The following is a 13,181-nucleotide window of genomic DNA, read 5'->3' on the forward strand; positions in this document are numbered from 1 at the left end:
GGCTGTGAGACTCTTCCCTGGACTTTCATCACTTTCCTATGTCACTTCCACTCTCATTTAATTCACCAAAGCCTGATGTCAATGGGCAGGGAGATATAATTCTCTCACAGGGAGGGAAAGAAATACTTGGAAAAAATATAACATGTTACAGCCCGCATTCTTGCCCATAAATATTTATTTCCCTCCCTTCAATCACAAAACATACCCATCCCCTCCCCAACGGAGACACTCAAAAGTCCCATCCTATTACAACAGGAGATTCAAGATCTAGAATCTCATCGTATACATCAAATCTGAGCGTGGCTCCTCTTGATCTGGAGACATATGAACTAAAAAGACAAATTACGCTTCTCAGACACACTCAACATAGAATGCTGGAATAGGGTCAGGTTAGCCACCAAAAGCATCCCCATCCAGAAAGCAAAGCCTGGGAGACACACGGCCATCGAAAGCTCAGAGCAGTTCTGAAATCCTGTTGGATAGACCTTGGGGTGAGGAATATTCATTGTTTAGACCCCAGTTCTGCTTCCTGGATATTGCTCTTGATTTCGCTGCAGAGATTTCAAGCATGATTCCCAGCTTCACTCTCTGGGAGATCTAGCCTTTTCTACTCCTTGTACTCATCTGATGAGGGTATTGGAAAATATGCCCTTCTTGGGGCTTGTATAGCTTATCCTGATAGTGGCTTGTGCCCATGGAAGATTGGGACCTCAAAAATCATTTTAAGTGTTGAACGGTCATAGAGACTTATAATCCCAGGCTCTTGGCTCTTAGCCCATACAGCTCTCTCAAAAACTTAGTCATTATTTTATCTATTCAATTCCAATTGGTTTATGCTAATAGCCAAAACCACAATTGTTTTTGAAACATACCTCTCTCTAAACTTAATAACCAGCTTCCTGGGAGAGTCACTTAACGTATTCAAGGGTTTTAACAAGGGACACTTTGATTTGTTTTAATAGGCCTATATTATTATGTAAAGCATTTCTCACATTTATCTCTTCCTAGTTAGACATGAGAAACAACTGCTTCATTCAACCCTGCAAGACCAGGAATTTCTGATTGTCTTTGTTCCTGGCTTGCAAACCAACCAATTCTTTCCTGAGCTCATCTCTTTCTCATAGTACCCCATCAGATGCAACCAGTTGCAGCCAGAGCATGCTATTTCCCAAAGTTTTTACCTAAAGCTGCAAACTCATTCAATTTGTCCTCCAAGTTATCACAGGCAGCGATTTTACCAAATGCTTTGCTACTGCATAACATGGGTCATTGCCTTTCCAGCCTCCAATAAGAGTTTTATTATTTCCCACTGCCTAGCCCTGGAACCAATAAAGCATATTTTAGAGTGTTTGTTAGGGTAGCCTCTCACTTCTGTGTATTAATATCTGTATTGTTGACTTAAACCAAGTTGTGCTGTGGTAGCAAGCAAGCCCAAAATCTCTATGGCTAATAACAACAAAGGGCACTTCTTACTCATATTACTTGTCCTCTATGGGATAGCTACAGATCTTCTCTACTTTATCCTCATTCTGGAACCCAGACAGAGGAGCAGCCCCTCTGTCGGGCAGGCTGTGCTCACGGCAGAGGGAAAAGAACAAGTGATAGAACCACACGATGAATCTCAAAGCTTTTAAATGGATGTGGCATATGTGACTTTTACTCACATTTCATTGGCTAAGAAACTGACCGGACCAAACCTGATAGAAATGGGGCAGGCAAGTTTAATCCCCTCACGAGGATGGGAGGAATGTAACTGGGAATGCTACACTCCCCTCCTTCAGCTGCTCTTCCTCATAAATACGGCTTTGAACTTGCCTTTTATCTTGTTAGAACAAGATACATACTTAAAGCAAGACAGGAATTGCTGGCTTCTTGGGAGATGAAAAAATTTTTAGAGATGCACGCATTGTCTGAAGTGTGACACACTCCGAAGCACGCGCGGTATGCAGGGTGGCAGCAGATGGTTGGGTTAGTAGGAAACCAAACTAGCAGGAGGCATTTCTGTTGCACTCACTGTATTCCCAGTAAGTCACCGCAGATTCACAAGTATGCCTGGAGCTGCACATGATGGAAAGCTGCTCAGGTGATGTCCTGAAAAGCTGAGAGAAGTTTCCGGAGAGCAGCTTTAGGGCGTTAGGGCTTGCCAGTCGTGGCCCAAGCTGAGTTCTCACCCTCTTGTGCCCAAGACCCTCTCACTCCTCTTTATCTCCACAGTTCGACATGCAAAGGATCACTCTGGAAGAGCTGAAGCACATCCTCTATCATGCCTTCCGGGACCACCTAACAATGAAGGACATTGAGAACATCATCATCAATGAGGAAGAGAGCCTGAATGAGACCTCGGGGAACTGCCAAACGGAGTTTGAAGGCGGTAGGTACCCCTGCTTCTGCTTCCTTCCTGGTCTGGGATAGGCCAATGCCTCCACATCCTGCATGAGAAATGTCTTTCCAGTCTCCTGGGCTGGAGTGGCCTTGTACCGAAGCCAAGAATCCAGGACTGAGGTTAAAAGATCCCTTTTGCAAAAATGCAGTAGGCTTCTTTTCTTCCATTTTTCCCCCCAAACTCTGCATTCTTGCAGGACCTCTGTTAACCCTGTCCTTCCTCCAGCAACAGGTCTGTGGTTAGACGTGGCTCTGTGGTGTTTGCCTTTACTTAGTGGGGGCTGCGTGGGGTGGTGGAAAGAGCCTGGTTAGGCTGTCGGTAAACTTGGATCAAGTCCAGCGGCTAATCGTATGACCTTGTCAAGGTGGGTATCTTCTCTGAGTGTGTTTCCTCATCTATAAACATCAGGATAATTACACCTATCTCACAGGATCCTTAGGAATGGATGACCTCTATGCTATGCTCCGTGAATGCGCTGGTCAAAAGAGCCATGTTCATGACAGGACTCGCATGAACTGAACCAAGCAGTTACAAAAGAAAGAAGGCTCTCCTGGGACCAAAAACAGAGACCCACGAGAGGCCATTTTTCTTGGGCTCATGAAAGAAAACTCAAGAAAAAAAAAAAAAAAGCCTACCTTATCCCCTAATCAGTAGAAAGTTCCAGGGAAGCTAAATAACTTAATCTCTCTTTCCAACTTTGAGAATCTGAGCTGCTTTCACAGCACTGATGTACAGAAAATTTTTTCAATTACATTAAAACAGAATAGCAGGCTACCAACAATTTTTAACTTGTTCAATGCTGAGATTTCTTACAGAGGCCAAGCTATTTTTTTCTCTTTTTTTTTTCCTGAACATTTGAACAAGTCAATGTATACAGTTGGTAAGCTGTCATGTAGACGCCAGCATGGCATTTGGTCCCCTGGTCTTGGAGCTGCCACGTGAGAGCTGGCCAAGAACACAGCAGGGAGGCAGCTCTGGCTGAGCTAGTCCACACGGCCACAGAGGTTCATTCAGACCTGGGCTCCCTGGCCCTGCCGGGCCTGCCCTGCTGCATCAGCATGCGAAGATGAACAGCCACGACAAGAGGAAACGGGAGATGGCTTACACTCTGAGGTGACAAACTACATTAACTCAAGCCAGGAAAATAGGGAGTAGTGGCGACTGGGCTAAACTTGGGATCAATGCCCCTTGTAAACGTGTTCAAAGTTAAAATTTTCAAAAGTGCTATGTACGGCAAACAAAACCCAGTTGCAGTCCAGAAGCTGCCACGGTCTCCCTTCTTGTGACCCGGGCTGTGGCATCAATGACTGTATTTGGAGTTGGAACCACACAGACCACACAGGGCCGGACCATCACAGCCAATGCCATTTCCAGCCGGACAGGCGGGAGGATTGAGAGGGTGAGTAGGGGTGAGGAGGGCAGGGACTGGACTAAAGCTTGGGAGGACCGCAGGCCTGGACTCCCAGTTCCTCCTCATTCCTAGCTGACAGCCTCTGTGCTCACACAATGGAAGCACGCGGGGCTCCAGCCCCCCACTGTCAGCGGCCAGTCTTGACACAGGTGGGGAGAGTATTTCCAGGCATCTCGTTTTCCACAAGAGCCTTTGTTTGTGGATCAGTGTTTTGTTCAGAGAAATGTCACAAGTCTTAGTAATTTGAGAAAGGTCAGCCTGCACTGGGAAGTGAACCCGAACTCTAAGCAATGTCTTTTATTACTCAAAAGCTCACACATTAATAAAATAAGTCACTAACAAAGGGGTTTCCAAATAGAAGTCTTACTGGGCCTGCTTTAATGATCAGTACATATAACACTGGCAACAGCTACCGTTTCCGGGGGGGGAGGGGGTAACTGATAAGTGCCAGGCACTATGCCAAATGTTTTAAAATTCATTATCTTATTTACTAACAGAATTATTTGTAATTAGCACATTGCTTTCTTGAATGACCTCTGTGGCCTTGATTTCATAATCCCTTTTGCATATTTTCATGTCAAAGAGTTTTGTGTTTAATATTATGTCAGTGCTTTGGCCCCCAGTGCAAGCTCATTGGTTTGTGTTTGAGTTTAAGATTTTTCCAATCTCTGAAATGATCAAAATCACTGGTGCATAAAGTTAATGCCCACAGCCCTCTCCATGTTTGGGAAAGGGCGTCCCTGATTGTATTTTGGGCAAAGGGGTCTAGGAAGAGATGGGCACACAGGCACTGAGTTCACCCTTGGTGCTGTAGAACTGAAAGAGTCCATCTGAGTCCCTGCGGCCAACCTTGGCCTCCTCTCTTCCATCTTTCTGTCATGCCTGCTGCCCACAAACAGGCTTTGTTGGCTTGTTGAAACTCTCCCTTCTTCTCCCGCCGTCTGAGTGCACAGTTGCACTGCCTGTACCTCCTCTATCTCCTCACTCTCCTCTCAGTCCCAAGCCCTTTGGAGCCTCTCTGTCCCCCAAGCTGTCAACTCCTTCCTCTCTGTCTTGCCTTAGCCCAGGCTGCATGCCCTGTCTAGCCACTTCAGGGACACCCTCGCTGACATCTCGAATCCCCTACCCACCCAGTCAGCTTCCACCATCTCAAGTCTTAGTAAATCCAGCATCTAACTCTGAAGGGGCAAGGTGGTTTCCTTTCTTTCTTTCAAGCAACAGAATACTTTTCTCTTCAAATCTAATCTTCTTCGTAACCCCAACTGACCAACGAGAGGGAAGGAGCCAGGCAGGACATGTCGCCCAGACTCAGGCCACCTCCACTCTTGCTGCTCCCTCCTGGGAAGCTCTTTCCTCCTCCTCTTATTGGGGTTTTGCTGCAGCAAGTATGTACCCATGCAGATTAGCTCACCTTTACACCAGGTGATCCATGGCGAGTGGAAACCCTGCCCTAGTTCATGTCAGAGGAAGGAATCAATGAGAAAGAAAAACCTAAATGTGCAGAAGGTCTTGCCTTAAAAAGATGAAAGGGCCCATCTGTCTCTGAGCAAGGAAGGAGGAGATGGTCAATGAAACATGTTCTGTGGCAGAGTCGGAATTTAAAGAAGCACACCTCAGATGGCTTTGAGCTCAGCAAAGTCGGGGTCAAGAGTGAGACTCTGGAGTGTGGAAAAGGTTTGAAAATGTTGCTGCGGCCAACCTGTGTGACACTGAGCCACTTAGAAATTCACAAGCAGAGTTCCAAATGCACCAGCATCATTTATGTCAGTGATTATGCGTCTCACTTTTATGACTCTTGGGTCTGAGACTTTTACAAAGGTGTTCAGATTCTGTCGATTAAGTCAGGAAATATCGATTATTCCTTCCACATGAGTGGAAGAATAAAGAAGAGAGAAATAGGCCAGGAGCCCAAGGGGTGTGGCACCCTTGAGGGGAGAAGTTTCGTTTTTTTGTCCTCCTTTTAGTTTTCGTTTTGGCTTAATTTTATTTGTTTGATTTTTAAGTCAACACAAACAATACACACACACACGCACACACGCAGCTCCTCACACCTTCTAATCTGGCTTATCTTTATGGTAGGGAGGGCTCTGTGATCATAAGTAAGCATCTTCTTACTTTTTTTCCATCTTCTCTCAAGGAAAGGAGAGGAAATAGCATGAAATTCCAAGCTACATATAAGGAAAGCTTTCCTGAATTGGGGGCTCATGTCATGTGTAGAACCCATTTTCCTGGAGCACCAAAAGAAGTCATCTACAGAAACCCCTAGGAAGACAGGGAAGAGACCAGAAGAATCTAACTCAAGGGTTCAGAAGAGGACCTTTCCTTCATTCACACCTGGCTTCCAGATGGGAAATCATTCACATTGAGTCAGGCACTTGACCAGATGCCACTCACTGTGCTGCGTGCTTGGGCATGAGGTCACTTAACCCCACTGAATCCAGGCACTCTCGGGCATTACCCACTGGCCGACAGCTTATACGTCCCCAGTGCAATGAGAATATTGCTAAAAGTAGGACTTTCAGGCACTCCCAACCCCTCAGATCTTTTTGAATTCCCTTATTAAGATAAATTGTGCTCAATGTATTGAGGTGTTAGTTATCAGTATTTGTGTTCTAATTATTTGGAAAAATAAATAGGTCAGCATCCACCAAAATGGGTTAGATACAAGACTACGTGACAACCCACAATGCCCATTCACCGTCCATGCTGCATAAGAGAGTTTTAAGATGTTTTGCTTCAGTTCGACCACTTGTAGTCACCAGACATTTTGTTTTTGGAGAACACAAACTCAGTGACACTGAAAGACAGATTCATATTTTATTATTTGGTTCCAGTGGCTGACATATATGGAATTGAGTAGTCTTGTGGTTGAATCATTTATTTGCCTGTCACTGGATCCTTATTAAGTGTTCTTCTGACAAATTTTACTATATATTAAGTTTGGCTTACTGCTTCCAATATGTTTACAAATGAGGAAACTGAGGCTCAGCAAGGTGGAGTAATTTGTCCAAAGTCAAATAGTGAGATTTGAACCCGGGGCTACCTGACAAAGTCCTGCCCCGGCCTCTTCGTTTGTCGCCTTGGGTCATATACCTGGGCACAGGTGTTTCAAAGGCTCCTTACAGAATGGTGCTTCATCATCCTTATTCATTTTCCATTTCGCTGCCAATGAAATCATATTATATTTGGAAGTTGAGTAGAAGTGCAGCAAAATCTATGTGTGAGCCCTTTCAAGACACATCCCCCAAGTGTTGTCCCTAAATGGAATACCAGCTGTCAGATTTTTCTAGACATTCTGACAACATGCATGGCAGAGAGAAGTAAAGCAAAATCACCAACTGAGGAATAAATAGTTTCTGTGAAAGGCATGGCAGAGCTGCTCTGCACCATTCAGAACCTCGGTATGATGGACAAAAGAAACAAATGTCAAGGGAGGTGACACAGGCCAGGTAGCCCCCGAAGCATCACTATGCAGACATGTGGGTTCTGTTCCCAGCCCTGTGTAGACTAGCTGTGTGACCCTGGGTAAGTGATTTTAAAACTCCCTGAGCCTTATTTTCTTCATTGTCCAATGCAAAAATTGGATAACAATGGTCATATCTAGATTCAACAATTTCTGGGCTCAGCAGAAGGTCAGAAAGAATTTGTGGCCAAATCCAAGGTCTCCAGTTCAGCCATCCCCGCTGATGTCACAATGTTCCTGTTGGGATGTCAAGTGCTTCCCCGGATGGGGAGACTTGCCCTATCACCTGGCCATGCACGTTGGGTATTTCAGGCCCATCCAAATGAAAAGGGCATTATATGTCATTTCCACCATCTGCTCCCGGCTCACCTGGTGCTATGACTTTCCTGAAATAAACCTGTTCTCTTAGGGTGGATGTAGGAGGTTAAGGTGTAGCTGAGGTCCATAGCAGGTGGTAAGATAGGAGACAGTCTTCAAAGAGATTTGAGGCTTCGGACAAAAAAGGATTTTTCTTTTATTTGGGAACCCTTCACAGCAAACCTGTAGGAGAGTTTTCTGGAGCCAGCAGTGAGGAGTGATGCAATTCTGAGACACAGGATAGAGATCTGCAGAGCTGTTATTGATAAATACACATGATGGTTAAGGACTCCAGCTCTGCACTCCAGACAGGCCTCGCTTAAAATCCTTCCTCACCATGTACTAGGTCACTTAAGTAAGACACTGAAATAAATATTAAGAGCCTAATTTTCTTCATCTGTGAAATGGGAATCATATAATGACCTACCTCATATGGTTGTTATGAGGATTAAATAAGGTAACAGATGAGAATATTTTGTACAATGCTTAACACATTAGTAAGCACTCAAAACAAATAAACAAAAAAGACAGAACTAGCCAGGCCCTAGCCCAGTTCTCTTCTTATTGTTATTTTCTTCCTGGAGACATTGTGGAGTACAGACTACTGGAACTCCACATCTTTGAAGGATAGGCCAGGGACCAAATTTACAGTGTTTGAACCTTCCTCTTAACACATTCACTCCTCAAGTCAAGTCATTGCCAACACTGGAGTTACCAAGAGTACTGGTCAAGACTCTTTTGGCTACAGGTAACAGAAACTCAACTCAGACCCCCTTAAACTAAAAAGCACTGGCTTAAATAATGGGGGAAGTCAAAAGGATGAACTGTGGTGATGACCGGAATGACCTGGATGACCTGGACCCAAAGAGCTCAAGCAACATTCTCCCCCCGCCCCTGCCTGCTCTCTCATTCTCACTCTCTCTGTCCTTCTTTCCTTTCTGTTGGCTTCATTCTCGGGCAGGCTCTCTCTGAGGTGACAGGATTCTCTCTCTCAAGATCCATCCCCATTCCAAGAAGGAGCTCTGATCAAACCTGCTTGGCCCATGTGCCTACCCCTGGACCAAGCCAAGAGCTTGGGATACTCTCCCTGGTCAGTCTGTTACGGAGGGAAAAGTGAAGCCCTGGATTCAGAGTTCCTCTAGATGGAGAGGTACAGATCCCCACCAGAAGCTAAGAAGGGGAAGGACTCCTGGAAAGGCCAAAACAATGCCTGGCCACTACACCAAGGGTCCATAGTAGGACCCTCAAAGCAAGACATGGCTGTCTGACAGCTAGAAACCCAAGATGATTTTGTGGTGGAGAAGGGACCAGCTCCCACCCCCACAAGGAGAGGTGGCCCCTCTTCCTCTTAACAAAAGCATCATAACACATACCAGCCTCACTCCTGTTCCCCAGTGGTCACATCCTCCATCTCTGCCTTCAGGTCTTCCTTAGGAGCCTGGGCATTTCTCATATCATTGATGTATAGAAAATTATCTTTCAAAAGCTCTTAATTAGTTCTGCTTGGCTATGGAAATATCTAGTTTCATAGAATCATAAAGTGTTAGACCTGGAAGGATCACAGAGCAATAATAGCTCCCAGACCTGGGAGCTCTGGCTTATTGTGAGAATCACCTATGCTGGTGATTGTTTTAACATTCCTGAGCCCCAAACTCCCTGCCAGAAATATCACTTACATTGGTCTATGTAGGGGCAATTAATCAGAACTGTTATGATTCTGATTTGCCTCATATGGGAGCCAGTGCCTCCAAAGAGACGCAGCCCCATTTCCAAGAGACTCAAGCCAGAGGGATTAGGAACCCAATACATCCAGGATCCCCCAGCTGGTCCATGTAGATTCCTGCCTCCAGGAGACAGTCCAAGAGCCGCTGCCTGTCATTTTCCAAGTGGAGCAGTGTGACTCTCTGTTAAAATAAGGGGAAGGAGCAGTCTGTCACTAGAGCTTACAAACCCAGGTCCTGCTACAGCAGCCGGGAGGCTGGTCCGTGCACCACTTGCTAACAGGCTTTCAAGACAACAGGAAACCCACTTCTATGTCCTCCTGTGTCAACCTCCCCCAACTCACATTTCATCCCCATGTACTTCCTGGGCACCTCCTGTGTCAAGTACTATGCCGGAAAGAGCTTAAGATTGATCGGGAAGGTAGACATAGAAAAGATTACCAGCAGCATGACGCGTTCTCACCATTTTCAGTATTCTATAAGATCCAAAAAAGGAACAGCTTCCTCAAAAAGTTAAGAGTTTGACTCCTAGATTTGTACCCAAGAGAACTGAAAACATGTGCACAGAAAAACCTGTACACAAATGTTCATAGCAGCATTATTCATAACAGCCAAAAAACTAGAAACAACCCAAATGTCCATCAACTGGTGAATGGATAAACAACATGAGGTACATTCATTCAATGGAATATTATTCAACTACAAAAAGGAATGAAGTGCTACATCCATGCTACAGCATGGATGAACCTGGAAAAGATTATGCAAAGTGAAAGAAGCCAGACACAAAAGACTACATATTGTGTGATTCCATTTATATGAAATGCCCGGAATAGATAAATCCATAGGGACAGAAGATAGATTAGTGATTGCCAGGGGCTGGGGAGGCAGAGGATGAGAAGCGCCTTCTCATGTGTATGGTGTTTCTTTTTAGAGTGATGAAAATGTTCTGGAATTAGGTAGTGGTGATGGTTTCACAACCTTGTGAATGTACTAAATGCCACTGAATTGTGCCCTCTAAGAGGGTGAATTTTGTGGTATGTGAATTCTATCTCAATTAAAAATAAATAAATATTAAGAGCTAGATCATTAAAAAAAATTAAAAGATCATGCCCTTTGAGAGCAAGATGTTCAAGAGAAGCCTCATAGGAAGGTAGAGTTTGGGTTAGGCCCAGAAGAAATGAGAGGGAAGGTCAGCAGAGGGAACGGTGTGAACAGTGCCGCAGAGTCTGTGTAGAGAGCGGTGAGAAGACTGCTTGGCTGAAGCAGAGGTTGCTGGGGGAGGGGAGGCCAGTGGTCCAGGAACAGAGGTGGGGAAAGGATAGGAGGTGATTTGTGGTCCTACCCGCTGAGTTAGGAGCTGGATGGACTGTGCTTCTCCCAGCAACGGGGGTCTTTGCAGGAAAGCTGCAGAGAGTGGTGATGCCTACCCAGCACTGCTTTAAGAAGGCAAGTGTAGCTGCAGTTGGGCATAAATCAATGAAGGAAGGGACCAAAGCAAAGGTTTGGGAGCATCTGCATATGCTCAGCCCCGCCTTAGAGGCTGTAGGGAACAGGAGAAAACCAAGCAGGCCTTTCCTCCAGCCCTCAGGGGGTACACGAAGGAACTGCATTTCTCTAGCAGTTCACGGTGGGACCTAGCTTTCACTTTTTTATTAGCTCATTGAACTTTGAAATAATTCTTGAGATTAGCACAATAGTTATCATTAGCTACTTTTACAGAGAGAGAAAGAGAGGCTCAGAGAAATTCAGTCGCTTGCCCAGGGCTGCTCCTACATGGCAGTTAGGAGAAGAAGCCATATCCTGGACTCACAGTTCCTCCTCCGCTGACCTATAATCCTGTTGGGGAAACAAAGCGTAGACACGGAGAATAAATAAATATGCAAAAATATAGTGCAATGCCAATATACGATAGCCAAAGACAGCCCCTACATTATTATCAACAAACACATTAATTAGTGCTGGGTTATACTCTGTCAATCACACCAAGTGTCTGAAATGCATTTTCTTTGGATCTTTCTATTGCTAGGCAAAAGATCAAGAAGAGAGAGTTTGTGCAGATGTTTGAAACTGGGATATTACAATCAGACCTGGGCTCAAACCCCGCCTCCACCATTTGCCAAATGGCCTTGGACTCCACTTCCTGGAGCTTCAGGTCCCTCACCTATCAAATGAGGATCACACACCCGGCTCACAAAGGACTGTCTCCATGCAGTTCTGCTAGGACATACATAAAGCAACTTAGGCATACCTAGCCCACTGAGGCCGGTGTTCAACAAGTAAAGGGGAGTTTTTAAAAGGGTTTACAAAAAGGAATTAGCATTCGTTGGACACAAACCATATTCCAGTACCTTCATATGTCCTTAATCTTCACAACAAGGTAGGTCTTATTACCCCCATTTTATAGATGAGGAAGTGGAGGCCCAGGGAAATTAGCATGCCCAAGGTCACACAGCTAAGATGGGGGATAATCATGATTCAGATTTGGGTCTGGCTCCAAAGTCATTACATTTTTAGTCTGCACACAAACTTATCATGAAGTCAGAACTAGATGTAAAAAGATTCTCATCAAGGCACAGAGTCTGAATTACAGACTCAAACGATGATCAGTTTCAGAGCTACGGAGGCATGAGCTGGAAGCCGCACTCTGCTCACAGGACTTTGGTGTGGATTCAGATTTGCATGGCCTCACATAGAATACTGTTAGGTCTCCAGGCCTTTCCTCTTCCTTATCTCTCCTTCCTACTGCTTTGAAGGATTTTTAGATCAAAGGTGCAGCCGCTCTCCTGGGGATAATCCTGTAGCCTGTGACCTTGTTTTCTGAGTCTCCTGCATAAAGGAGGGCTTCAACAAAAAATTTCCCCCTCAGCCCAATCACACGATTTTTCTTTTCGTTAAGCCTTCGCCAGCCCTCAGGATGGAAAGGTAAATGACTGCCTTCAGAAGCATTTGTACGCTTGAGGAGCTGCCCGGAATAAATTAGCCAGTCCTCAGAAAGTGTTAGATACGCTACTTCCACATCCTCATCTTATTTTCTGCTTCGGTCCTTCCTTCTCAGACGCCACCTCCTTTTTCCTTCCTGAGGGCTGGCGTCTTTTTACATTTGCCCACACCAGGGGGAGGTGCATCTACACACCAAGGAAATTTTCTTCTGCCAGCTAAGAAATTATAAGATTCTAAGACCCAGACATGATCAGCAAGTAGAGAACTGAACCAAAAATACTTTCATTCACCCAAGGGAAGCAGAAGCCCAGTGGATCCAGAAGGATTAAAGATAACAAGACAAGACCTAAGAGATGATAGCAGAAATAACCAACAAGAACTGATGAGGGAGCCAAGGGCTGCAGCAGGGGGCACTGGATCTCTGTAAAGTGTGGCTTGCCGGAGAGACTTTCCGGTCCAGGTAATTTTTAGAGGCCCCTTGACAAGCCCCTGAGACCTCTTCTCGCAGGGAAAGCTCCATTTGTCTTTGGAAACATCACCAGCTTCCTACTTTCTCCTTGCTATTTCCGAGGATTTAGAGCAGCCGCTGAATGTCAAGGGGTGAAGTACTTGAAACTGAACATTTTTTAGGTTCTTTAAAGGCATGTGGACCCTACCGACCTTTTTCTTTTGCCACTCTTCTTTCTTGCAGAGAGAGACTGAGGGTAATTTGAAAGGAAATTGCATTTCTTTCTTTTGTCTTTTTCTCCTTAACCTGGCCTAAAGAAAAACTACTTTCCCTCAGCTGGTGGTTGTTTGCAAAGCTAGACTATAATGTCCAGCAGAAGGACCCGTTTCCAAAATGGAAGGTAATCGGAAAATGTTCTTCTGTCCTGGCATTGCGTTTCTTAACATTCAAATCTAAAG

General features: G+C 45.1%; 1 protein-coding gene across 4 annotated transcripts in view; it reads left to right on the plus strand.

The window, feature by feature from the left end:
- Positions 1–13,181, plus strand: part of CALN1 (calneuron 1) — a 399,176-nt gene that overhangs the window by 376,862 nt on the left and 9,133 nt on the right. For 3 of the 4 annotated variants that reach the window (XM_087417410.1, XM_087417409.1, XM_087417412.1), the window contains exon 5: positions 2,215–2,371. In XM_087417410.1, coding sequence (XP_087273536.1) covers positions 2,215–2,371 — 157 coding nt within the window. Of the gene's footprint in view, positions 1–2,214; positions 2,372–2,813; positions 2,903–13,181 lie in introns of those variants that run through there. The other variant, XM_087417411.1, reaches the window with a different exon arrangement.

Source organism: Ceratotherium simum, chromosome 26 (assembly GCF_057802395.1).
Source record: "Ceratotherium simum simum isolate JZ-2026a chromosome 26, ASM5780239v1, whole genome shotgun sequence".
Classification (NCBI taxonomy): Eukaryota; Metazoa; Chordata; class Mammalia; order Perissodactyla; family Rhinocerotidae; genus Ceratotherium; species Ceratotherium simum.